Below are 27,485 nucleotides of genomic sequence, written 5' to 3'. Positions count from 1 at the left end.
TGATTTGAAATACACATTTTTTTATTTAAAAGACAAATGATAAAATATCGGTATCGGTATCGGAGATACCAGCCCGAATTTTACTCGGTATCGGTTCGGAAAGGAAATTGGTGGTATCGAACATCACTAATGTACAGTCTCGGAAGGGACTGCAAAATTAAAGATTCAACTACAAATTTCATTTTTTACAACTGAACACCCAACCTCTGTCTGTGTATCCTCATTTCAACTGTACGCCTTAAAACAACTTTTGTTTTGATATGACTTACGGTCATTAAATATGCTCTATTTAAAAAAAAAAAAAATGGCACAGTTAACCTGATTCCACCAGCTTGAAAGAGAACTAATTATTGTTCCATTCAATTGTTATTGTTCCGTTCTGTATTTATTACTCCGTGGACTGTGTGATTAAGTTTATGCCTGAAGCAAGTTTAATCCCAGTGTTCCAAACTCTATTAGCTTGGGTTGTCTTCTTTTTTTTTTTTTTTTTTCATACTGCTGCAAACGTGTGGACTTAAAATGGAATCTGCTTGACATCAGCTAAGATCAAAGTCTGAAGTTAAACCCTGCAGTTGCTGCTGCTGCTGCTGCTGCTGCTCCTCTACACTCATTTAGTGAACCGTGACCTGTATCTCATTACTTTACTGCTTTAACATTTGCCCCCTTCACTGCTGCAGTTTGTCTCCTTCACATCTGAAGATTATTCAGCATGTCTAGGTAAATCGGACGTCCAAATGTTAAATCTGTATTTTTTTCATATAATGCACTCCATGCTTTCAGGCTGTGCCTCTAAACTAAGTAAAAAAAAATCAGGATTATCCTGAATGTATTATTTATCTAAGAAACATAAAAACCGAGCTATTTTTGCATTCCTATTTAAATCCCCAGAAACTGAGACAGAGCTGTGTGAAATGCTTATTACTGGAGGAGGAACAGTCAAACTTTAATACCAAGGTGCTGTATATGAAAGCAATACACATATTGCAGATTCAGGAAGCACAAGTGGACAACGTTGATAATCACAGATATAGCGGTCCCGTATGAAATCGAAAGATGTCCAAGGGTGTCATTAGTTAGCAGTCGACACGAGCCAGATGGACCGCGGTACACCAATCTTCTGTGTGAAGAAATCTGTCCAGAAATGGTTTTCATGGAAGAGTTGCAGCCCCCCCCCCCAAAAAAAAAAAAAATCAATACCCCTGATGTGAAAATGTGGCCTCAATGAAAAAAAACATAGGACTGTGGAGAAGATTTCTGTACGTACAGCTGTAGCTTCAGACCGTTTGTTCATAGCAGCAGAGCAGGAAAACTGTTGAATAATAAGAAGTGTCAGAATGAACGGTGTCCCCCAAGGTTAAAGAAAACGGGCAGATCCTCGTCCGTCATGAAATACAATCAGGGAGGCGTATAATTGGCCCAGAATTCATTCTGCGGCAACAACCGCAACAAATACCGCCAATCGCGTTAGCTAGCAGTCATGTGCCCTGATACTAACATCACAGATTCTTCCTGGAATTGCATGAAGTCATCATTGAATAGGGGAACATAGGGGAAACCCTACATCCACAGATGATGTGTGGTTAGATTTCGGAGGTGTTTGGAATCTTTGAAGCTGGTCCGCACCTAGAAACTGCGCGCAAATGGTTTGATTTTACTTGACTGCACTTCAATTCCAGCGTACAGCGATAGTTCACCCCAGTTTAGAAGTGGAGTACAGCCCTGTGTATTTTATAAAGAGCTCTCATCATAATTTTGAGGCCATTTTCTCTTGATTCCCAGACTTTTTTTTTTCTTTTTTTCAAACCGTGTTATTCCTGTGTTTTTGTCACCTTTGCTGACATCTAAGAACCTTCCCTTTAGCCCACAGCGGTAAACGAGTATGAAGTGTTAACAGCAGACGTACAGTTGTCTCAGTGCGGCTGCTGTGAGAGTCTGTTAGCCTGTGGTGCAGCTTCTGGCCTAGCGTCATCACCCAGACTCCCACGTCGCCTCACATATGGCGCTGCCTTTGTGTCAATCGCGCTCGGTGGGTTTCTGATAATTAACAAGACGACAGACAGATGAAACTATAAACACCAGGTGGAAAACATTTTTCATTACCTCCTCTTTCTCTTCTTATTTTTCACTTCTACTCAGCTGTGACATGTTGACGTTTTTTTTTGGAATAATTTTACCTCCTTTCAGCACATCAAATGCAACATCACTGCCAGTTTCTCCTATTCAGTGAATATTGCTTTATTGGAAACTCATGTGTCACAGGGCTTTTTTAGCTGCCAAATTCTCGGATAAAAAGAATGATAAAGGCTTTAAATCAATGGCGCTATGGGGTAATATGGACAATTTAACCGCTCTCCCAAAAAAAAAAAAAAAAATCCTGTCATTTCCAATGGTTTACTTTTCTAGTAATGTTGGTTTTAATTAGTTGTTAAGGCAGTTAAAATGAAATGAGATTGGCTCCTGCCTGGTGGAATCAGCACAATCCTCCAAATCCACAGCTTTATCCAAATATCATTACATCCCGGGATCTGGATCCAAATTACTTCAGCGCCAATAGCAGGCAGCGGATCTTTCCAGCATATTCTGGCGTCATTTTTTTCACACAGAGATTGATGTTGAACTGAATTCTCCATCCTTTTATTAAAAACAGTGAGGAGTTATAGAGACACAAAAGGACCATAACCTTCAAATGTCGACAATTGCACTTGGAAAGAGTTTTTAGATACAGGATTTAACAGTCTGACGTAACCTAAAGCGACCTCACCGACGATGAAATTCCGTGACTTCAAACGCACCTACGTCACGGATAGTCACGGCTTGTGTGTAAAAAACGTCCATCTCAGCGTTTGTACTGTCACTGCTGTCACGTCTTTGGCAATGTGAGACATCTTAAAGCTGAAATGTAGATGATAACAGGAAGTGAGAGTTGAGATAAAGAACTGGATCTGAACCAAAAATGACTGGGGATTGCCAATGGTGAATTTATAAAAAAAAAAAAAAAAAGTAGACAGAAAAACGTTTAAAAGAAAAGAACAGGTACAAAACAGGAATTAACTCGTGACAAACATTTTGACTGACAGACTCGTGATTGAAGAGAATGTTTTAATTTAGAAATGCTTTTCTTGTAAATGATGAATTTCCATATTTTTTGTCGCACCATTTTACTTTAAGATTTAATGATCCATCACTGCTGCTGCAGTCCTGCTGTAATTAACACTGGACCAGGGCTTGTCTTCGATTGGTGCCGCATTTTTAGTATCACGTGGGTTGACATGGTGTATTAGATTATTGAACGAGCAGTGAAGTTTTGTCATGTTTTTTTCTGAACTTCTCGTATTATAATTCATTAGTTACAATGACCTCCGTGCCATTATGTAGACTCCTTAATGAAAATGTCTACCACGAGTGGAGCTATGTCACATTTTTCAACACATCTGGTCCTGGTCCGAAAACGGAGAACACGTGTCTGGTGTTTGTGATTCAAATCTATGATACCAATTAAACTTATTCTTACTTTTATTCCCTCATATTTCTTCCCTGATGGAAGGCTTCATTATCAGCACTGCGCCACTGTTCACTGCAGAATTTAATTGGAGCCAAAGTTAAAATGGGCAACATTCTGATATAATGGTCTGCTGCAGTCTGGGGTCTTTTGGAACTGGGCTGCTGAGTTTCCTAAAGCAGAGGGTGGAGATGCGATCATTAGCGAGCAGGACACTACGACTGCTGAAGAGGTCTGTACGGTCAGGGACCAGGGTCCAGAATCCTAAGACATCCAGCCTGGTCATTGGGTTTTGAATGGCAAATCTGTGGTCCTCCTCCACTCCTGGAAAACACCATCAGTCCTGTACTGCCAAATAGGTCCGCGTGTGTCAAATCTATTGGTTTACGTCGATTTGACGTCCAAGACCCGAGACCTTTTGTACTTATGTCACTATCTCCCATAACTTTATTAAATCTTCTTCCATCATTCTGCGGCGCTAAAACTCGCCCAACAAGTTAGCCCTATACGCAGATGATTGCTTTGTTTACATTCGCTGGTTGTACGCCATTGCTTTCTTTCATTTCTGTTGTTTTCTTTTTTTTTTTGGGAACTTTTGCCCTTCATTTTGACTCCCAGGCATAAATCCGACTCTTCTGATGTTTTCATGTCCTAGATTACGATGTCACCACTGTGTTAGCATAGGCGAGTGAAACAGTATGTGACTGCGAACTTACTGCGAAAACAGAGTTGCGTTGCGTGCAGGAATGGAATTTCGATGTAATGGACTCACGTACAAATCCCTGTGTTATCAAGGCGGAGAATCCCTAGAAGAAGAAATCCGATTGTTCCTTGTACTGTCCCTTGATCCTGGTAGTTGCTGTTTTGCATTGGACAGGAGTTGCTGCTACGTTCCTTTGTCAGTTGTGTTACTAGTTTACAGTACAACGTGTAAAAGCAGGTGGTTCTCTGTGGAGTCATTCACATTTTCATGTTGTAAAGTGATTTGAATAACTTACCTAACCTACCTCCTTTTGTAGAACCTGATAAAGAACCTGCCGGAGCAGAAAGAGCTGAGTGCTCTGGCCGAACTGAAGGGTGAATATGAAGAACTGGTGGAGTCGGAGCAGTTCAGTGTTGTGGTGAGTCATATCTCCTTGAACTGGTTTTGAGAATTCAGTACATCTGGGCAGTATAACTGAGAGGAATGTGCCTTTAAAAAAAAACACTCAAACACTCCTACAGTTTAAATTTTTAATAAAATGTCATTCCTCTAAATAAATCTGAAACCAACTATTACCACTTTTTTTTTTTTTTTTTTTTTTTAAATCCCTGTCGTTAATGAGCTGAAAATGAAGTCAGGGGGATTAAGGCCGTTTCCTGTTTTTCTGCGGACTTTCACATGGACCTGATCCCATTAAACACATCCGTCATAAATAAATAACCGCCTCAGTCTCTGCCTTTGGGGACTGGGATTGACAGTATAAACAAAAAAAAAACAAAAAAACTAAAAGAGGATCTGAAAGTAAATTTGTTTGACGGATAAAATCCACAGATGGTATGCTTGTGTACCTGTGTATATTTCTGCTCGTATTTAAAATGGAATCATATTTAAAATGAGTTATTTATGGTGTAATTTTAATTAAAACGAAAATACAATGGCTGCAGAATTAGTGACTTTGAAAAGTTGAACTACACTTGAATGGATATGGGGCGATTTCGGCCAGATTAGATTAGATTAGAATATGTTGAGGTAAAACTAGATATGACTGATTCATAAGGAATAACATTAGACAAGACCACCTTAAGAAACCAGATTAGGTAGTTTAGTAACAAACAAATGTTTGCTATTTTTCCTGTTTAAAATACACTGAAAGATCGGATTCTTAAAAAACAGAAAACATTTGATAAAAACACATTTGAGTTTGACTCAAAAATAACATTCAGTTATGCTGACCCTTTGACCGCGACCCCAGACTTCAGCAGACAGGTCAGGTCATCTCTCCCCTGTTATCTCAGACCATCTGTGAAAAAACAAAAACCAAAACAGAAAAAAAACAACTCTTTATTTTTCTGGTTGTTTGCATGTCCTCAGATGAGCTCAGTGAAGCTCCTCCGTCCACGTCTGAACGGCATCCTGTTCAAGCTGACCTTCGAGGAGCAGGTAAACAACATCCGGCCGGACATCATGAACGTGACCTTTGCCTGCGAGGAGTTGAAGAAAAGCGAGAACTTCACAAAGTTCCTGGAACTGGTGCTGCTGGTGGGGAACTACATGAACGCGGGCTCCAGAAACGCGCAGACGTTCGGGTTCAACCTCAGCTTCCTCTGCAAGGTAAACACAAAATATTCCTGGGAGGTGTACGATGCACAGTGGAACCTCGAGACATGAGCGCAATCTGTTCCAGGACAGAGCTCGTAACTCGAGGTGCTCGTATCTCAAATAATTTTCTCCCATAAGAAATAACGGAAAAAAAAATTAGTCCGTTCCGGCCCTTTAAAACAGCGAAAACAAAATTAGTCCGTTCCGGCCCTTTAAAAAACTCCCTTATTAGTGCTAATAACAATGGAAAAATCATGTTTAGAGACATGAGACAGAAATATACAAACACACGAGTTCTTACCTTCGAGACAGACGATGCAGTAGCGGCTAATAGCCGCATGTGCGGAGGAGAAGGAGGGAAGAGAGTTGGCCCGTATGTAGACACTTGATTCCGTACCCTAGCTTACACGTAGACTACGTATCTTACATAAACTTAGAATGAAGTTATCTTAACGGGTATATATTTTTTTTTACTATTTTTTTGCTTTTTTCGATTTGTTTTCTTTCTTTAGCGGGCACCACGCTCATATTGATCGACAATTCCATGCTTTATTTCCGTGGTCATCCTGTGTTTCTTCTTCTCACTACCATCCTTACCACTCACTTTCTTAGGACTCATCACTATTATGAAGAACAATGCACAAAATAGAGAGAGAAAATCACGTAGATAACGCTAACACAATGCGGAAGACTACGGAAGAAGTCGACGAACACGCAAAGTGGTCGGCCACCTAGCGTCGGCGTCTGTAAGCGTGCTCGTATCTCAAATCTTTTCTCGTATCTCGAAGCAAACATTTGCTCGAGGGCTTGCTCGTATCTCGAAAGACTCGTATGTCGGGACATCGTTTCACTGTATAAGATTTTGTCTCGAAAGTGTTGATCGTTGTCTCTTACACAGACTATAACATCCCAATAATAACGTTAATTTGCCTCGGTGACTCCAACAGCTGTACGATATGTGAGAAAGATCAGTAAATCGATGAGACTCTGTTTTTCCTCCTGAATCGGTTCGCTTGGAGTGTCACTGTGGACTAATATTGATGGACATAGGAGGGAGTCAGGGAAGGGATGGGAGGGGGGGTCCGCTTTCCTCTCTTTAGTCAATCAGGTAAATGCCCCCCTTGGGGGGAGGTCTGAGGAACTTAATGGGCTCATCAGGGAGGAGCAGGAAGAAGAGCATGATGGGAAAGAGCTTTGATGAAGAGGGAAGGAAGACCCTTACCCTTGACCTCGTAGACCTGCTCTCCGTCAGGCCTGTGTCAGGTCAAGGACGCCGAAACTCTCCCAGGAATCGAGCTGGAAAACACATGCGTTTCAAAACATTGATGTCGATCTATCCGTCTCTAACGGAAAATAAAATAACAACAATGAAACAAAAGTGACTGACGAACGTACTCCAGCAAAAGTATCAGTGTGTATCGGTGTGACGGAAAGTTTGAATGAAAAGAGTGGACACACACACTCACACACCAACACACTCAGATGCAAACACAGAGAAGCGGAGGAAACTTGTTCCATATTTATTTCCCACTGTGATCTCCACGCCGCCGCAGCGACACGCTGGGAAAGCTAATTAGCACAGAGCCACCTCTGTGCAGCCATACTGATAAAACTTCTGCCGCCGTTGGACACGTGCACACGCACCTCTGCACGCGCGCACACGACAGCGGAGTGAAAACTCTTCCTGAAAGTCATACTTGTGGCCTCACTCCCCGAACCCACAAACACTTTGTTTCATTAGATAAGAATCAATCAGTGGTTCATGTTGGTTAATCACAATTTAATTTCATGGATTTGAAGTTTTAATTTGGCTTTTGTTATACCCCAGACTGTCATTGCACACACACACTCACTTGCAGTGTAACTTGTCCGCACTGCTGATTTCATCTGATGTCAGTAAAGTGGATTAAAGATAAACTGAACTCTGTAAAGAAAAACAAAAAAACAAAAACAAACCCCAAACAATAATACATTCACAAAAAAAAAACAAACCCCAAACAATAATACATTACAATTAATCGTGTTCTTCCAGACTTCATTTTGGTCCACTATTTCTAAGAATCGGAAGCTTTCGGAGTTTTCCTGCGGCATTTTTACTTTGCAGAATTCTCATCCAAAACATCCCAGTGGAGGCTGAAAAAACTCCAAGGCGAAAAAAGTTGGTGAAAAAAATATTTGTTTATGTTCATCACTACAAGAGTGATCCACTGGTCTCGAGAAACAAATTAGCATCTGCAGAGTTACTGTAGTAATCAACAGTAGCTCATTGCGGGGAGGACACGGTCAAAGGGTGTGCATGCAGTAAGTTTGGAGGTTAATGCGACGTAATAAATATTGCGAGGGAGCGTTCACACTCAGCGTTCGTTTCGAGTCCAAACGCTTTAGCCCCATGAAGTCCCAAATTTTTGTGTAATGTATCTGAAAGTAAAGTGTAACGTACCAGAATATGGCACACTTCCCTGGCACGGCACAGTTGGTAGAGATGTGCCGAACTACATCTGGTAGAGGTGGGACCAAGTCATTGCTTTGCAAGTCACAAGCAAGTCTCAAGTCTTTGCACTCAAGTCCGAATCAAGTCTCAAGTCAAAATAGGCAAAGTCCGAGTCGAATCCAAGTCAAGACTGACAAGGGTCAAGTCAAGTCCCAAGTCCTGCCGTTTCTGTTTCGAGTCCTTTCGAGTCCCTCCGCTCACTGCCGCTCGTTTTTTTGTTGACCATCTCGTAGTTTTTAAATCCGAACAACACGATCTTTGGTATCATTTTCTCTAACCCACGCATTGTTCGACAGCTCTTTCTCATTGGTTGTCCCGCAATTTGATCCGCTCGATATTATCGCGTCAAAACAACGTGGGTCTAATTTGATTGGATGTTGTGCCGCCACAATGAGAGATACACAGCGCTCCTCAATAACTTACTTTATAATCTTTGGGTTTTGGAGAAAGTATCGAGTCTTGTCGAGTCATAGGGCTCGAGTCCAAGTGAAGTCACGAGTCATTGATGTTAAAGTCCAAGTCGAGTTCCAAGTCTCTTTACATTTTGTCAAGTCGAGTCTAAAGTCATCAAATTGATGACTCGAGTCTGACTCGAGTCCAAGTCATGAGACTCGAGTCCACACCTCTGACATCTGGTCAGGCATGCGCACAAGTGCACCCTTCCTGTCCCATTGATGAGCATTCGTCAGAATCGGACTTTACAGCAGGGGTTCCCCCAACCCCTGGTTCAGGGACCAGTGCCAGTCCGTAGGTCATTTGGTATGGGGACACAGTGAAAGAATGTACTTCAATTTACTAATTTACTAATTCATTCAAAAAGAATCCCGTCATATCCCTTTACTTTTTTCATTTTAATATAATCTGTCAATGTTTCAAAACGATGGGTCATTCAGACCCTGATAGTGACAGAACAAAGACTTAAAGATGTTTTATTTTGAAAATTCAATGATAGTACACAGTAACGATTGATACTGGCCAATGTAAAAAAAAAAATGTTTTATGATATTTTAATATTTTTTGATACATTTTTCTCTCCCTTCACAGCTTAGAGACACTAAATCCATCGGACAAAGCACAACCCTTCTCCACTTTCTGGCGGAAAAGTGTCAAGACAACTATCCATCCTTGCTAGGTTTCCCAGACGAGCTGGAGCATGTGGAGGACGCCAGCCGAGGTAGGTGTTTGTGTTTGAGAAAGAAAACCTGTTTCCAACCTGACTTTCTGTTTGTAAAAAAACACCGGAGGTGCTTTGGTCTTTGAGTGCCCATCGAGTGACTTCACTGGGTCATCTGTTGATGTGGGCTTGTTTTTTTTTTTTCTTGTTTGAGTGTTTCTCGAAAAGCCTTGACCTCGACTTTCTCTCCTCAACATCGCAGCCGCAGAGTTTCTCTTTCATTCCTTCAACTACATTTCGGAGTCCTTCTCGCTGAGAAGCCACTCCAAGTTTATATATTTAAGCCGCGGAAACTAATTTGCACCACGCTGCAATAATTTCCAGTGACGCCGCATTTCCATGAGGACAAAGCATTTTTAACATCGGCCTCATATCTGTTTTGTTTGTTTGTTTGTTATTTATTTCTCACATAATCAGTTCAAATCCTCCACAGCAGCTTTTCTTTGTCTCTTTTGCGACAGGAATAGAGCCGTTTGTCCGACCACGCTGTCATTCAGCCTGTCAATAAACTAATTCCACTTTAATTCTATTCTCAATCATTGGGTGGAATCCCTGCAGGCTCATTTACTTTGTTAGTCTCATAATTGCTTATTTAATCTAATTCAACTCATTATGCACTTGACTGAAACTGCCAGCCGCTGTGTAAGTGCTTCTGAATCATCTCCACGCCGCGCGGATATATTTAGATGTCTTTATGGACAAATTTGGGGAATTATATCGGCTTTGTCATTTCACGGGAATTAATTATTCAAGGAGAAAGCTGTTGATTGACAGAGGCTAGTGGGGGGGGGAAATAAAACACAAATCTGCATTCATTCAAGACTGAAGGATGAAGAGGAAACAAAAGACTCGGGAGCCAGTGTGTTATTTGCCTTGTTTCCTCCCTCTGTAAATTGAATTTTGATTTTGGTTGGAGAAAGTAGGATTTGTGACTTCAGCCTTGAGATATAAAGGATGGAAACATCGCTATAAAATAAAAATGAATGGTCGTACTTTTGAACAAGTTAACCTTTCTTTTTCTGTCCATTAAATGTTGTCGTCGCGTTAGGGTAATAACGGCTAGTCCCATTTAAGGCACTTAAATGAAGGGTGAAGTAACTGGACTGAGACTGCTGTGGTATTTCAAAATGGGTAACTTTGTGTATAATGATAGATCAGTGGTTACCAAAGTGTTAGAAAAAATCTAATCCCTCATTTTTCTCACAATGGGGAACGTCTCTTTGACCCGCACAGGGTTGACATACGGGGGGTGCTATTTAGTATGTGGTTCCTCTGGGCCTCAAACCCAGGACGTTCTCCGTGTAAGGCAGCTGTGCAGGATAACCGCTACATGATGGGACCAAAGCAGGCACTGAAAAGGACAACGTTGAGGGCTCAAGATGTTGATAACTAAGAAAAAACGGCCCTTTTTTTGAGTAAGTGAGGGTTAGTTATTGAGGGTTATTGAGACTGTGGGAATTTGCTTTGATTTTTGAATCATTTTGTGCAAGAAGTTTGAATGAAATTAGGTAAAACAAACAGGTTAAGTCAGAAAGGACTTGTATAGATAGGTAACAGGAAGTTGTTGATGTTCAGCGACACGCAACATCTACCGTAACTGTTATTGGAAAAAGCCTAGAATACAGGAAAAATATTGAACGACAAGGTACTATTTAAAGAGAAACATCAAGCAAATACTGGTCAGAAAATGACTGATAAAAAAAACAGGTTGTAAATACCCCAGTCTTAGTCTCTATTCCAGTTGCTAGGGAGGAAAATCTGCTTTGACTCACAGAGGGATTTCCCGCGCCAAAAAGTGTTTTAGTGGGAAGGAAAAAAAAAAAAAAAAGAGGTTTGACTTAAAGACACAGTGACAGAGATTCAGAGCGGAATCAGATGCAATCAAACGGCCGTCTACAATATTTGGATGTTCCACAATTAAGGTCATTAATAACTGCAATCACTCCTGGATAATTGCTGTGGGAAAAACACAGTTGTCACACATGCCTTGATTGGCTGCTTTTACTGCAATGATTTTCTCTTCACTTACCGAAATGTAATTGCCGTCATGTTATTTGCACTGATTTGACTCAGTTTCTGTTTCCATTAGAACTGCCCACGTGTGTGTGTGTGTGTGTGTGTGTGTCCTGCATTTGCAGCATCTGCTTGTCAGTGACTTACAATTTCACTCTGTGGACATACACAAAATATATTCAAAAATGGGCGTTAATTTGTTTTTAAACGGTCGACATTGGCGTGATGTTCCTTTCCTCCTTCTGTTGTTGTTCCTCTAAGGCTAAATAACATCAAACTCATTCATATTTACATCAATTAATTGTTCAGTCAACAAAAACGCAATGTTCTTGTTTGTTCTTTTTATACCAATTTACCACTTGTTGGAGTATTTCATGTTTCATTTCTGAATCAGGTGTTTTTTTTTTTTTGTTTTTAACCGTGATCCTGGAAGAGGAAGTTGATGGAGATGGACGTTTTTTTAATCAGGTTTTGGAGTTGCGTTCAAAGATGATGCTGTTTTTGGATCGGTGTGGATTACATCCTGTATTATTAGGTTGTCGGCCAGGTTATAGATGTCACTGGAGAATATTGAGAAGAAAAAAAAAAAAAAGCAGCAAGCTGAAATTGCATCGTAAGGCCAAAATGTGACAAAATACAATTAAGGATAGGTGTTATTAGACATATATGAGCCAAAGAAAAAAGGACAAAAATGGGAAATTGGGAAAAAAAAGGCAAAACAGTGAGAGGAAAAAATATTAAAAGTCATCACGTGCTGAATCGTAATCAGTCGTTTTTTCGGTTATGGAAATAAATGGTCCAAACTTTATACATGTTACAGGGTACCTTTGAGACCCAAGTCCATTCCTTTAACCACTAAGAAACCACTAAGAAAACTGCCAAGAAAAGGCACCTGAGAATACATGCGTGCTCGATCAGTCACGCGGGCACCCCGCTTGTATTTATTGACTCACTACCATCCTTACCACTCGCTTTCTTAGGACTCATCACTATTATGAAGAAAGCGTTTTTCTTTGCTAATCGATGCTTACGGAAGTCGCCGAACACGTGAAGTAAACGAGTGAGGCAGCTTGGGCCGCTCCGAGTGCTTGGCCGCCTAGCGTAGGCGTCTGTAAGTGCGTTCGTATCTCAAATCTTTACTCGTATCTTTGAAGCAAAAATTAGCTTGAAAGCTTGCTCGTATCTTGAAATACTGCTATGTCGAGACGCTCGTACCTCGAGGTTCCAATGTACTAATAACCATGTAAAGATTACGAAAGGAGAAAATGTCCAAGTGGACACTATTTGGTGATTTTTTTTAAAGATTATCACTAAATATTTGTTTGGATGTAGTGTGTAATGAGCAGTTTGTAAACATTGAATCGGGCTGTACTTATAACCACAAAAAGATTATGAAAGGAGAAAATGTCCGAATGGACACTATTTGGTGATTTTTTTTTTTTAAAGATTATCACTAAATATTTGTTTGGATGTAGTGTGTAATGAGCAGTTTGTAAACATTGAATAAAGGGTCAAATGATTTCAGTAAACGTTTAACCCCCTAGCCAGCTTAAATCCAAACTAAAACCCAAACCCTGAAGATCAGCAGCCCATCCATTACGAAAATGATCAACAAATGTCAAAAAGTCCTCGGAATCGTGCCCTTGAAGCAGACATTTTCCTCAGCGTCTAATGCGGGCAGAGACGGAAAATATATAGTCGAAATAAGACACAGGATGTATTATTTCTGTAGCCTTGACCTCATCATCAGCCCCACACCCTGCAGACACACAAAAGGCCATTGGACGGTTTGACTTTTTAATCCTCCAGAAATGAATATGTGCTGGCTGACAATGGAAAACCAAGCCTGTGTGGTGATCCACTCAATCAGCACCGCACCGACAATCTGTCTTGACAATCCAAGAAAAGAGGAAATATGACACAAATGTTCTCATAAATCTATTTAGCATGAGGCGTAGCCAAGGGCAAAGTACTTTGGAGCCTGTGAGAGAGAGAAAAGTGAGAATGAAGGAGGCAAAAAAGGAGAAAAAAAAAGGATGGGCTCAGAGGATATTAATACCACTGTGAATATTTCTATTATCCACATTCATTTCAAGGCACTGCAGCATAATAAAACAGGCTCTATTTCCCATTAAAAGTGAGCAGGACTTGGCTCTGTATTAGGATGACAAGGAGGAGGAGGAGGAGGAGGAGGAGAGGGAGGAAGGATCATTTGTCTTTAGGTTTCAATGCCGTCGGAAGGGACCATGGGATTTTAAATGACGTTCCCTGATGCTTTCCAAAGCCATGGGAATCGTTCAAGCTAAATATGTAAATTCCAACGAACAACGATGGGTGCGGAAATGTGAATTGCGATGACAACTGTTTATTTTTAAAGTCTAGACTTACACCAGTCTAGCTTAGGGAACTCCTCAGCCCTTTTTTTTTAGACATTTGGTGAACCAGTATTTTAGAGTTGCTCTGCATTAACACACAAAACTCTGGGCTTCACGCAAGTGTGAGTCATAATGTGTGGGAAAAGTGAAGTTTTTTCGAATCCTGCAGAGAAGCGTTTCTTTGAATTCTGCTGCGCTGAAGTTGTACCAGGTACATCTAGATTCTGGCACTGTTCACCATGAACACAAAACCCTGGTTGGGTGCAGGGATCACAATCGATACCAATGCTGCACCTTGGTTATTCGATAATGCAAATCGAAGCATGTCTTAGGCTACCCTTGATGAGGAGATAGTGTTCCAGTTTACGGCTTGTCATGCAAAGTTACGTTAAGCATTTGTGGTTAGGTATCGGATCATACGGGATAGAGTCGTTTGGATGTTCTATCCTGATATTTTGACCAATATTGACCGATACTAATCCTGAGTATCGGATCGAGCCATGCCTAGTTGCGTATGTGCATCACGGCAAACAAGTGTAAATGTCATGTCCGCGACACCTCATGTGAATCACTGTTCTGCAGACAATAAAAAGAGGCATGCAAAATGAACATACATTGGGCAGTGGTGGCTTGGTGGTTAAGGAAGCAGACTTGGCTCCGGAAGGTTTCTGGTTGGAGTCCATCAGCCACCAAGTTACATTTGGGTGCGTGTAGTGGTGTGCTGCACACACCCCAAAGTTGCTGAAGTGCTGTGTCACAATGACAGTAAGTAGTTCACTTTCACTTTCAAATGAGTGCTAACGGTCCATCCATCCATCCATTTGTATCCGCTTCTCCGTTACCGGGTCGCGGGGCCAGCAGTCTCCATCACCGCCACCCAAATCACTCTGCACCGTACCAACCCCCCTAAACCTTCCTGCGGGTGGTGAGTCCACTGGAAGGTGTGTGGTAACGGTGTTTGATCACAATCCGGAACTATCGCACCTTCATTTCACTGTCATTGTCTGTAATGTCATGTGACAAATAAAGATACTTGATTCTCTTGGCAGTTTACAGAGTAGCAGGGATCAAAAGTGGCGAAAATACATTTGGGGTCAGACGTAGTTAAAAGTTGAAAAAAGGGCAGAAGTAAAGAAGGAAATGGGCAAAAAACAAGGAAAAGAGCTAAAAGACAAATTGGCTCAATCTGACATGGCGACCTTTTCGAAACTTACACAGAACAGTAAAATCCTCCATTAGCAGAAGTCCACAGTTAACTGGACCCTAAGACCAGGACACACTCAGATCTGTTCTTCTTTCACTTTAGCAGGACAGCTTCCTGTTAACCTATGGTGAAATCCTTTGTAACACCAGCTTTCAGATTCTGTGCGTGGTTGCATCAGGACAAATCGATCTCACCAGTCTTTTCCGTGGCCTCTCGACAATAGTCATCAGCTGTGTGTCACCTTTGAAGAATGAGTCGTAGATTCAAAGAGAACCGATGATTGTCAGCAGCGGCAGCGGCTTCAATGAAACCTAAAAAGGCACCTGGATTTATTTTCTGCTGTTTTCTCTTATCTGGGTGAACAATAGTCAAAGCTTTAGGAACATAAATGCTATGAGCAAAATTACAACTTAAATGGCTACGTGATCCTGGACATTTCCAGCTCGATTTTTATTAAAGTGTTTGTTCTGACTGTGTCAAAACGGGCTCGGGACAAGTATTATTGAAATGCATGAGACAGGCTTTTTATTGAATGCCTTTAAAGTTGTGTGTGTTAAGAAAGTATTTATCTTTGAACTAAAGTCGGATGCTAAAATCCTGGACTCCCTCATGATGAGTTTGTTCATCGCTGACAGAGTTGGGAAAAAGTACTAAAAAATGTAATTAAGTAAAAGTACCTTTACTTTGCTTAAATTGCTTAAAAGTGAAGAAAATTACTCAATTTAAAATTTGCTTTGAGTAAAATTTGCTTAGCTTTTCAAAGTTACCTTTAACCGAAACTACTTAAAAAATTACAAATTACTCACTAAAACTACTCAATTACAGTAACTTGGGTGAATGTGATTCCTTACGTTCCTCCTCTGATCACTGGACCAAAGAAGTCACATGAACCTTTGATTGGATGCACAGATGATGTCAGTGATGATGTTTCAGGAGCGATGGATGTTCTGGCTGTGTTTCATGTTTGGTCAAGTTTTCACTCATAATTGTTTCAAGTCGGCTTCATTTTGCTTCTGATACAGTGACAACTCTCTACTCTCTCTGTAATTTAAGTCTTGATTACGTATAGTCATACGTATGGTTCATTTTTAGGGATGTCTCGGTACAACTTTTTCACGTCCTATACCGATACTGCAACTTGGAGTATATGGCGATACCGATATAAATCCGATACCTTTTTTTTCTCCTTTAGCATACCGCAGGCTTCTGTTGCTGCGATGATAGTGCCACGTCGTTAGAATTAAATTGAGCATTTGGGCTTAGTTATCGGATCAGACAGGGTATAGTTTTTCTTTCGATGTTCGATCTTGAAATTTTGAGCAATATCCGACTGTTACTGATCCTAAGGATCGGCTCGAGCTCTCCCTATTCATTATGGACCCACAGACCTTTGGCACGTGCAGACAAATTCTGTGTCACTGACACACCACTTTACAGGTGGGGGGGAGGATAGAAAATAACATTTACAAACTAGCCACTCTCTCTAGGCTGCTGAGGAAAAATACAGATGCGCCAGCCAGATTAACTACAGCTATTTTTGTCTTAGTCTTTAATTTGGCTGCACTTAGACAAATCAATAACAGAAATGTACTTTTTATTCAAGGGTCAGTTTTATTTTCTTACTTTGTTTTTTTTTTTTGTTTGTTTGTTTTTTTCTTTCTTTCTTTTCCTTCTCACCTTAATGCCTTAACCAAACCCTAAACTAACCTTGATCCTTACCTCAGAATTCGGCTTTGACTTGTTCTTATTTCATTTGCAGTAATGGTTCAGTCTCATCCGTCGCTTTAGAAGAGCAGCTTTTACACCTGATGGAAAAAAAAAAAGCCACAGTAAATATCCAAGCGCTAACCATAGAGCGCTCCACCTCTGGATGATGAAACAAAAAAAAGAAGCATAAATAAATATATAATCAATTTCACACTCAGTCAAACCCTCCGATTCGTAGTAAAATGTTTCCCTTCTCCCTTTAGAAGTAATTGAATGACAATCTGATTTAGGTGCATATTAATATTCCCAATGGGAATTCCATTTGCCATTTCATCCTGGGAGTTAATGGGCTGTAATATGAGTCTCGCAAATGTGCATCATTTCAAGTTTACTGCAATTTACATAGTGTGGGGTTGCAGGTGGGCGTATGTAAAACAGTTTTTTACCCTAATTGTGGTGTTATTTTTAAAGATATGCAGCATAATCTTCCTCCGAAGCAAATTTACTGTAACGTCGGGAACGGCTTTAAAAAGGAGTCTTCAGGCAGCTGAGTGGGATTGGTAACCCCGACGATGTTAGTCGATGTACACAGGGACAGGTTGATATGCAAACTGAACTGAATGTTCTGTTGAACAAAACAATCTCAGCAGATGGACAGGCTCCATTCTGCTCGTGGTACTTAAGGCCAGAAGGAACTTGTTTGGATGTCCTACAAAAAACAAAACTAACAAAAATTGCCCAGGTTGCCGTACCATAACTTGGTTGCGGAACAAGGCAACGATATTACACGGGCAGCGAAGTGATCACTGCCAGACTGAACGTGCGGCGTCAGTCTTGCTATTTCTTTTTTTTTGCTTTTTTAATTTTTAAAAAGGCTAGCGAAAAAGTAAAAAGAAAAATAGTGAGAACAACAATAAAAGTGAAGAAAGATTTCTATGAGAGCATGAGAATGGCGCTCGTGTTTCAGATCTGGCTTTACCGTATGGCTTAGCAAAATCGTCGATTTGTACCATCGTTAAGAACAAGGAAGCGATAGAAGAAGCTAAGGTTGCCAAAGAAGTGACTGTGATCACCAAGCAAAGATCGCCGAGATTAGAAGAAGTGGAAAAGTTGCTACTGATTTGGATCATCCAAAAGCAGTTGGCCGGCGACAGTATTTCGGAGACAGTAATTGTGAACATTGCGCAATCACAACTCCTCAGCACGAGTAAGGATGACTGAAATTGCCATTCATGTTTATAGCTTTATTCTTTATTCAGTTTATCTGTTTATCCTTTTTGTTGGATCTAATTATTTTCATTGGTTTCGTGTATGAACTTGTATACAAAATACTGTTGGAAAAGTCCAAGGGTCCAAGAATTTCCCATAGGAATCAATTTAAGCATTGATACGTATGGGGACACTTGTTTCAGTTTTCCAACTTTTTGGTTCACGAACTGCCTTTAGGAACGAATTAAGTACAAAAATCAAGGTTCCACTGTTCTGTTTTTGTAAGCCTTTCTCGGTATTTGGTTTCTGAGCCACTCCGATCCTTCTACATAACACTGCTGTGTTAGTGAAAAGGTTCTTCCGACGTGATCGTTACAGAAATGTTTCCTCGGTTTGTGGTAAAGTGCAGGTGATCCTCGGTACATGACGTCCTCGACTGAGGCGTCCTGTGGTTACATCATCATCATCCCCCATACATTTATAATGAAACTCTTGTTCCATCATTCCCACATATGGCAGTAAAAACAAATTTCGTACGCAAAATAGTTGGCGGGCAGAACGAGTTGGCGTCATGTGGCGCTATACGCAGAAGACAGCTTTGTTTACATTCACTTTTGTTCGTGTTGTGTTTTTGGGAACTTTTTTTTCCCCCTTCATTATGGCTCCCAGGTGTTAGTCAGACTATCCCGATGACGTGCTTTTGCACCACAACTGCGCTCGTGCATTGTTGCTTCCGTCACAATGTGTATAAACACGCACCAAGCAAATTCCCTACGGAAGCTCCCCGTGTTTGAGCCCTTATCATTTATACATCAAATGAATTCATCTGAGACTCTTTGTATTATTGAAGGCTCTCACTTGAGCGGCACACCGGCAGTGACAGGTCTGAGATACACAGGGATTTCCAGAGAATTTAACCGGTGTGTTTTGCGCATCGGTGCACCCACGCAGATCTACGTGATTAGATAATTTTTTTAAAAAAAGAATGGCCCAGCTCCAAAACAAGTCAGTTTGCACCGTTCGTTCTGTGGAAAGGAAGCAACAGGTCGGTTCACAAGCAGAAATAAACGGGACAACGCTACTTTGCCTGTTGGAAGTCCTTGAGGCCAAGACTAAGGCACTGATAAGAACAGTAAAGATATCCAAAAGTTGCTCAAAAAGGTTCATGGACTTCATGGACTTGATGTGAATCATCTCGGCTTTTTTTTTGATCAGTGCTTCCATAGTGTAGCGGTTTAGCGGTTATTATTATTAGTATTATTCAGTGTTGTCGACTGGTTCCAGGCGCAACGTCATTTCAGAATTACCGTTATCGCATTTTATTAGCCGACCCCTGAAAATTGATATAAAAAATCTAGCTTTTTACAAAAACTCGCATATAAGCCGACCATAATGTTTTCATTTTTTGCCATGGTAAAATGTCTTATTACTGCTGTCTGCATCAACAAAGAATTAGAAAATGATCTTGGTAATTTTTTTTTTACATTACCGTGTATCAGTGGTACACTTAAAATAATTATGAAATATCAGTTGTATATTATGTGGATTTAATTAATTTATAACTAAGTCTAATGATATTTTTGACCATACGTTCGACTTACGTTGGCGTTTATTATCGGTGATGATGTGATTGAAGGATACGCTGACCCCCCCGATTTGATCTTTATTTTTTTTCTGTTTTAAATTTGGCTTATATGATCTGTATCCAGATGGCAGTTGTTGACCACTAGGTGAAAGAAATATATCGGTGAGGCAGAACTTTATTTCAACCACCAGTTGTTCATGTCACCCTCAGACCATCTGAGTGATGAAACAGGATCATTCAGTGCAGTGCAGTGTGAATGGACAGGTTGTCATGAGGAATATTAAGAACAGGAAACAGGCCTATTGAATTCTTCCAGCTCTGGGTGAGTGATGAACACCGGAGAAGAGGGTTTTTTTTTTTCTCTCTTCTCCTCCATATCTATATATTTTTTATCATGTCTTTGTCCTTGACTCATTTCGTGGGTGAAGGGCCATTCATTCAAAGCTCCAAAACACTCTCCTTTTTTTTTTTTTTTTCAGTCCGTCTCTCTCCATCTCTCTTCCTAACTCTGATTTCTTACATCACTATTTCGGCCGTGCCGTGCAGCCGCTGTGAATGCAGACACCGACGTGTGCAGGAGAAGCGAAGGCCGGCAGCTCTGTTTAGCGTCAGGACTCCAGTGCGTGACAGCAGATCTCAATGAGAGCTGACAACAGCAACAGGAATGAGAGTAATGCTGTTTGCCAGCTTCAGAATTCAACCTGTCACACAGGCAGACCATTTTCTCATGCTGGCAGTGTTTCCATGTGCTGAGCTGCACAGGAGAAGCTGCGGCTCTAATGTCACAAACTCCTAATGAGAATCAGTGGGTTAAAATAATTGTATTATTTTTCACGACTGATCAATAATGTGACATACACAGGACAGGATTTTTAAAGGTTTGCTGCTAGAATAATCTAATTTATTGGAAATAAATTTATTTTTTTTTCTGACAAATTTTTCTGTCGTTGCAGCAAATAAAGCCACATTTGCTGACACTTATTAGAATAAATCTGTCGCCATACACAGCGTGCTCGGGAATTCAGAGCTTTACAAGGATGTTCCGGTGTCACAGAGTGGAGCAGAATATTTCCCAAACATTTCCAGGTCATTGTAAATGACAGCTCCTGACTTCTTTCATTAGCATTCCCTAACACACGCTGGCTGCTGGACCCTTGTTTTGCCCCTTTTTATATACTATAGTATAACTACTGCAATATCTTTACTGCATTTTTTTTTTTTTTTTTGGTCCAAGGTTTGTTAAATGTAAAACGCCATATTGTTCGTGGTTTAAGTCTTTATTTTATATAATAATAATAATAATAATAGCAATTGTTTGCTTAAATTTACTGAGAAAATCTGGTAGTTTTAACTTATTCGCTCAGTGTTAGCAAACCAGCTCAAAAAGCTAAAAGGAAATCGGTCAGAATTGAACCCAAAAGGTTTTAAAATTGAAATGATTCGTTGGCATTTTGAACAACACAAGTACAACAAAACTTGTAATTTACCCACAAGATATTGAAATTGGGCCAAAAAACAAGGTAACCAAAAGCTATCTTTCAAAACAGGCTAAGGCTAAATAGGCTAAAGCCCGAATAGGCTAAACCCCAATAAATAAATGAGTTGTGTATAGGTGTCAGTGGGGTTGTCAGTAATACACATCCACCCTGATTGGTTAATGACAAAATAAACACCATCGCAGAGCATGAATTACAGCTGGAAGCAGTGAAAACATCTGAAATGACAACACGTTTGATGAACAGCACTGAAAACATCTGAAATGACAACACGTTTCTTTTCATCTGTCATGAAGCTGCTGAGCCTCTGGTTTCTTCGGCGAGTGTCAACAGTCAACGTCAGCCGACTTTGAAGCTGTTTTGACTCCGGAGCATTTTTGTGTCACGTTTGTTGTGATGAGTGAGCTGATAATGATGACGATTGTTGCTCAAATGAGCCGGAAATTGAATCTTGTGTGAGCTCTTCTGAACTCTGCTTCACAGATAAGGCTGCGTCTGTACTTTGAATGTAAGTGTGTGTGTGTGTGTGTGTGTGTGTGTGAGTGACGGAGAGAGAGAAAATGAATCACAGGTGCAGGGATTTGTAATATCCACTGAGTGTGCACTGGAATATGCTAGGTGTTCAGGGTTTATGCCGTGCTTACCTTGTGATGACTACAGTAACAGTAGTCACAAAATAGATAGAGGTTAGCCCAGAAATAGCAAAAAAAAAAAAATCAGTTATAAAATACCAGTATAATATCATTATTAATATATTTATATAATATCATCAGGGAGGAAGTTCCACTCGTGAAATGTCCGAACGTTACCGTAGGTTTTTTCCTCACCGCTTAACAATTAAAACGGTGTTTAAAAATTAGCTTAAGTGACGAGGTTCCCCATGACAACATGAGCAAAATGTTTTTCAACTGAAAGTAGTCGGCAGTAGGATGTCTTGATGTTTGCGTTTGAATTAAAAACAGAAAAAAAAACCACAACCGACATCACAGTGAAGACGACGTTTTTGCTATAGCTGCGAATGCACTGGCTGTTTTGATACTATAATAAATCTGACCGAAATGAATACATTCAATGACTGACTCAAATCGTAAGCCGCGTTGGATAAAAGAGTCCGCTAAATGCATTGTAATGTGATGTTTTATATATAAAAAAAACAGGCTTAAAGTGATCTACCACTGAAAACGTATAAACGTAGTATATATATGTACATATATTTATATGTGTACATAATATATGTGCATATATATTCTTGTGTACATAATATATATAATGTACATATATAAATACATGTATATATATATATATATATAATATGTGATGATTTATATGTAAAAAACAGGCTTAAAGTGATCTACCACTGAAAACGTATAAAGGTAGTATATATATGTACATATGTTTATATGTGTACATAATATATGTGCATTTATTCATATGTGTACATAATATATGTGCATATATATTCTTGTGTACATAATATATATAATGTACATATATAAATACATGTATATATATATATATATATATAATATGTGATGATTTATATGTAAAAAACAGGCTTAAAGTGATTTACCACTGAAAATGTATAAATGTAGTATGTATGTGTACATATATTTATGTGTACATAATATATATATATATAATGTACATATATAAATATATATAATATATGTGATGTTTTATATATAAAAACAGGTTTAAAGTGATCTACCACTGAAAATGTATAAATGTAGTATATATATGTACATATATTTATATGTGTACATAATATATGTGCATATACGTATATGTATGTGTACATAATATATATAATGTACATATATAAATATATGTATATATATACATGTATAAATATATATTATGTACACATAAATATATATGTACATATACTGTATATATTTACATTATCAATGGTAGATCACTTTAAGCTTGCTTATCTGTAAAATAGTAGCTCCCAAGCCAAAATAGTGTGGACACCCTTGACTTAAAGACTACTTGGAATTCCAGTTATAACAAACAAGTAAACAACACAAAACCTGTGTATTTTCTTAAACTCCAGTACAGTCATTCTTTTCACCCACACTTTCTTTTTTTTTTTCTTCCTCCAGAGTGAGGTTTGTTTTATTTCCCACTGCTCTGTCTCCGCCTGCGTCCTCTCAGTGCAGACACATGGAGGTGTTGCTGAAGTGGACACTGAGTGGAAATTGGCTTTAGGTGTTTGTGGTTGTTTGTCTGCATGTGTCAGCTGAGTGATGGACAGTCCTCCTGTCCTCAGCCTCCCACTCTGTGTGTGTGTGTGTACGTGTGTGGTGTTTTTGTCACGCAGGATTGAAAGCGGAGACTTATTACTCTGGTTTCAACATCAGGAAGGCTCAAAACGGAGAGTCACAAGTGTCTGCACCTGAGATGAGACACTGAGAGTGTGTCTGTGTCCATGTGCTGGTGTCATTGTGGACACTTGAAAGTGGAACCCTATTGACTATTAGTGGGTGTCCTCTGGTAGAATAACCCAAAACTACACACGCTCCGGTATAAAAATAATTAATATATGATGTTAAGAACCGAAATCAAGATGATTTAAATTCCTTTGTTTTGAACTTGACTTCTATTGGTCTATCGGCTTATTTTTGTCAATACTGCTGGGCGATCTTTGAGGCTGATACGTAAACCCTGCGAAGACAGACAACTTCTTTTCTCTCGTTGGCAAGGACAAGAACAATGTTGGTTCTGGCAAGAACTTCATAAACAAGGAATCAGAGGCAGAACTCCTGTGAAGTCTGAGCTCCCTCCTCACACACAAACACACGTAAAGAAGCTATTTTGAATCCTGAGCACTACCACAAAAAAAAAAACTCCCAAATTTCCAGATGATTTATCAAGAACATATTGCAAAATGTGATAGAGAACACATTTAGATTCAGATTCTTGTGGAGTACTATCAGACTTTAGATTCTAGATATGTTTTCGCTAACCTTTTTGTTTAAATTTTGAGTTACTTCTAGCTAAGCTAACATTTGGCTATTTAGCTTTTTTGTTGTTTTTTTTTGCTCACATTTGTCAACAAGGTGGTTGTTACAAATATTTCCAGCCTCTGTATGTAAGTGTATGTCGATGAATCTAAGACAGAGGGAGACAGTGAGCACTTAAAGCTTAAGCCAGACATGGGCAAACTAAGGCCCAGGGGCCGGATGCGGCCCGTTCAGCTTTGTAGGCCGGCCCGCCAAATTTGTCCAAATTATACAATTGGTTTGTATTGTGATTATATTTCTGCCTTTTTCCTGCAATGCCCACATTTCCCCAATAGATGGCGTAGCAAAATACGAAAAACATTAGCATTTTAGCATGACTTTTACATGTTACTTATCTTAGTTTACACGAACGCTCAATCTTTCTGCTCCTGACCCGCCCCCCCCACCCCCCCTCCGTCAAATTTTAGGACGAATTGGAACATGGAGTGTATGTGTGTTTGTGTTTGTTTGTGTGCGTGCGTAATTATTGTGGCCATCTCAATGGCAGATAAAACAACCATCGTTACTCTCTAATGTGAGCTAACACATGAGGACAGCAGGGCTGCACACACGCACTGAAAGGCCACCTGATGATAAAGACCACTGAGGTGGCCAGAAGGTTTTATCTGCACGCTGCCTGCAGCTTCACACATGTTCACATTTGGCTCCACGACGATCGATACCGTGCTCCTTGGCTGTCTGTTCTGTCTGCGTAGAGCCGGTCTCAGCTGGTTTACCCAGAAGAAGAAGAAGAAAAAACTCAGGGATATCAATACACCTGAATTATGTTTTACCCTTTGACCTGCTCTCAACCTTTTTTGTATTCCCTATACATGATATAGCCTCTCTAACAAAAAGTGTTTTATCTGTTTTTTTCTACTAAATATTTCCTTCTACTAAAAGCAGTGATTCCCAACCGCTTGTGTGCCGTAAGAGATCTGCTGTACCGTGGTGCACATTTTTGTGCCGTAAGAGATCTGCTGTACCGTGGAAAAGTTATCAAAAACTAGTCTTAAACAATTAATTATGACATGCTAATATTTCTTTTTTCATTTCTCTAATGTTCAGGTAGAGGCAGAATGATTCAAATGCTACTACACAAGGCAAAGAATGGCTTTAAAAAAGTGCGACTCAGGCTCGTTGTGTTGTTGAAAAAGATCTTTGTGGCTCTATGTTCAATTCCTGCATGCACATCGTGATGCTGTTCAACTAAACTAGCCCCAGCCCAATCTTAAATTATGTGGAAACACTGCTCTCATTCCGTTCAAGGATGTTCCCTATCCTTGAGAACTCCTTACTTTTTTTTTTTTTTTAGCTAGATATTAACCTTTTTGCCCATATATGGCTATCTCTTGGCAAAAAATATTGAATTTTTTTTCAGCAAGTTAGCTATTTGGATTCATCCGAAAAGGGTTTTACTGCATTTTAGCTAATATTCAGCTAATGTTATTGAAACAATTTATGAAACATTTTATAGTTTTCTGCTTTCTATAATATAAATATATATATATATATATATATAGAGAGAGAGAGAGAGAGAGAGAGAGAAAAATGAGATTCAAAATATATTAGAGGCAGCTTCACAAAAATGGCGGTGTCGCAGAAGCAGCAAGAAGCTAACCGCAGCATATAAATGTTGCAGCAACGGCAGCAGCAGTGAATGCAAGTGTCTTCCTCCATCACTGCTCCTCTGGGAAAATAAATCAGCCCTGATGCTGGAATCCTCACATGCGCTGGCATGGATTAAGTGAGAGGAGGCTCATGGGAGTTTGCACCCCCCACCCCCCCACCGTTTCTTCCATCCCCAGGGCCTGGTAAACCTCAGACCAGCAGCCATGCAATCCTGGCCCCGGGGCCGCACTTTTAAATTATATATCGATGACAGCTCCTGATAAAAATGACCCAATTTAGTATCCAAAATCAATTCCCTGCCCCCGCAGTGATGAGGAGACTCAGGGGCCACAGGCTCTGTGGTCACTGCAGCAGGAGAAACTCCAGAAAAACAGATCAAGCTAACAGAGTGGTGTGTACTCGGTGGTCCCTCACTCCTCTGCGAGCTGTTAGGGTTTAGACCTGTCTGGAATGGATGTCTGTCATCTACAAAACTGAATTCATAGAAAATGAAAGAACAAAATCACCTCCTTCCAACCACTCGTGGTGTTTCTGGCAGCCGGTTTTTTACAGACTTCTTTAACATTTATATATATATATATAGAAATAAAAACCCGAGAATTTTTTTTTGAAAAGTTGTCTCTATTCACATGACCTTTAGATATTATACCTATTAGCCTTATAGTTAATATTATTTGTTTATATTTATTTTACATGTTTGGTAAGATATTTTTGAGCCATTTATGCTAATCCTTTAGCTTGTTTAGGCTCTATCTTGCTAATCGCTAGTTGTTTTGGTTTTGTCCACTTTTGTTTTGGTTTTGTCACTTTCGCTCTTTACTTTTTTACTTTTACTGCATCCAGCACAATAGTTACTTTGAGGTCGTATGGTACCAGTTCCTGTGATGCTATTGAAAATAGGGTATTGCTTTTTTTTTATTAGAGGCCTTGGTTTAAAAATATACATTGTGTCTGATACTGCGACTTGTCGGTGTTTCTATAGCGTAGCGGTTAGCATTCCTCCCTTAGAGGCGGAGAGCAGTCATGGGTTCGATTCTCAACGGAAGAGGCAGCAGATCTGCTGTTGACCCAAGTGTGGCATCATTGAAGTTCAAATTATTATCATGACTGATATTTTGTGTCAGTTCTTGGAGAACTGTCTACAAGAACCTTTAGCCTCTAAAAAAAAAAAAACAGATGTGTTTCTGTGTAGCTTCTCGGTCATCCAAGGCTAAGTTCAGAAGATTGCAAATGGACGAACTTGGTTTTTGAAAGTTGTTTAATCTCCGATCAGAGAGGCATTTCCGTTCCAAAGACAAAACCCAAGAGGCTCTGTTGAAAAGCCCTGGTGTTTCTTGTCCAAGTGGTTTAACCAGGCATGGGCAAACTACGGCCCGGGGGCCGGATGCGGCTCATTTGGCTTTTTAATCCGGCCCGTCCAAATTAGGTTATTAAAATTTCTATTTTCATTATACCTCCCCCTGCAATACCCACATTTCCCCAATAGATGGCATAGGCACGGCAAATTGTAGGACCCACAGTGACAGGACGGTTCTCACTTTACAGCAAATTCAAAACATTGCTTTGTTACCTCATCTTGTCTCATCGTTACGGCGCAACGTTTCTCGTCTGACGGTGATGCTGGGTTTGAAATAAACCGCAATTTAGTCGGTTGAAAAAGTTTCTGTTTTTCCGACAAACTGCTATATAAATAAAGAGAATTGCCATTACCAAGCTTCGGCAATGTTTGAAGTGCGGAGGTCCGTCGGGAATCATGTCCCGTTAGAAGATTCCTGAAAAGCCTGCATCACCCT

The 27,485-nt window shown here is 40.0% G+C and overlaps 1 protein-coding gene across 4 annotated transcripts in view; it reads left to right on the top strand.

Moving 5' to 3' along the window:
• The window catches only part of diaph2 (diaphanous-related formin 2), a 443,473-nt gene that overhangs the window by 281,048 nt on the left and 134,940 nt on the right, over positions 1-27,485 (top strand). For all 4 annotated transcript variants that reach the window (XM_025063481.1, XM_025063479.1, XM_025063480.1 and 1 more), the window contains 3 exons: positions 4,519-4,620; positions 5,574-5,813; positions 9,337-9,466. In XM_025063481.1, coding sequence (XP_024919249.1) covers positions 4,519-4,620; positions 5,574-5,813; positions 9,337-9,466 — 472 coding nt within the window. The remainder of the gene's footprint in view (positions 1-4,518; positions 4,621-5,573; positions 5,814-9,336; positions 9,467-27,485) is intronic.

Source organism: Cynoglossus semilaevis, chromosome 15, assembly GCF_000523025.1.
Source record: "Cynoglossus semilaevis isolate Cse_v1.0 chromosome 15, Cse_v1.0, whole genome shotgun sequence".
Taxonomy (NCBI): Eukaryota; Metazoa; Chordata; class Actinopteri; order Pleuronectiformes; family Cynoglossidae; genus Cynoglossus; species Cynoglossus semilaevis.
Note: the sequence above shows the minus strand (reverse complement) of the source record. Positions and strands in the feature narration are given on the sequence as shown.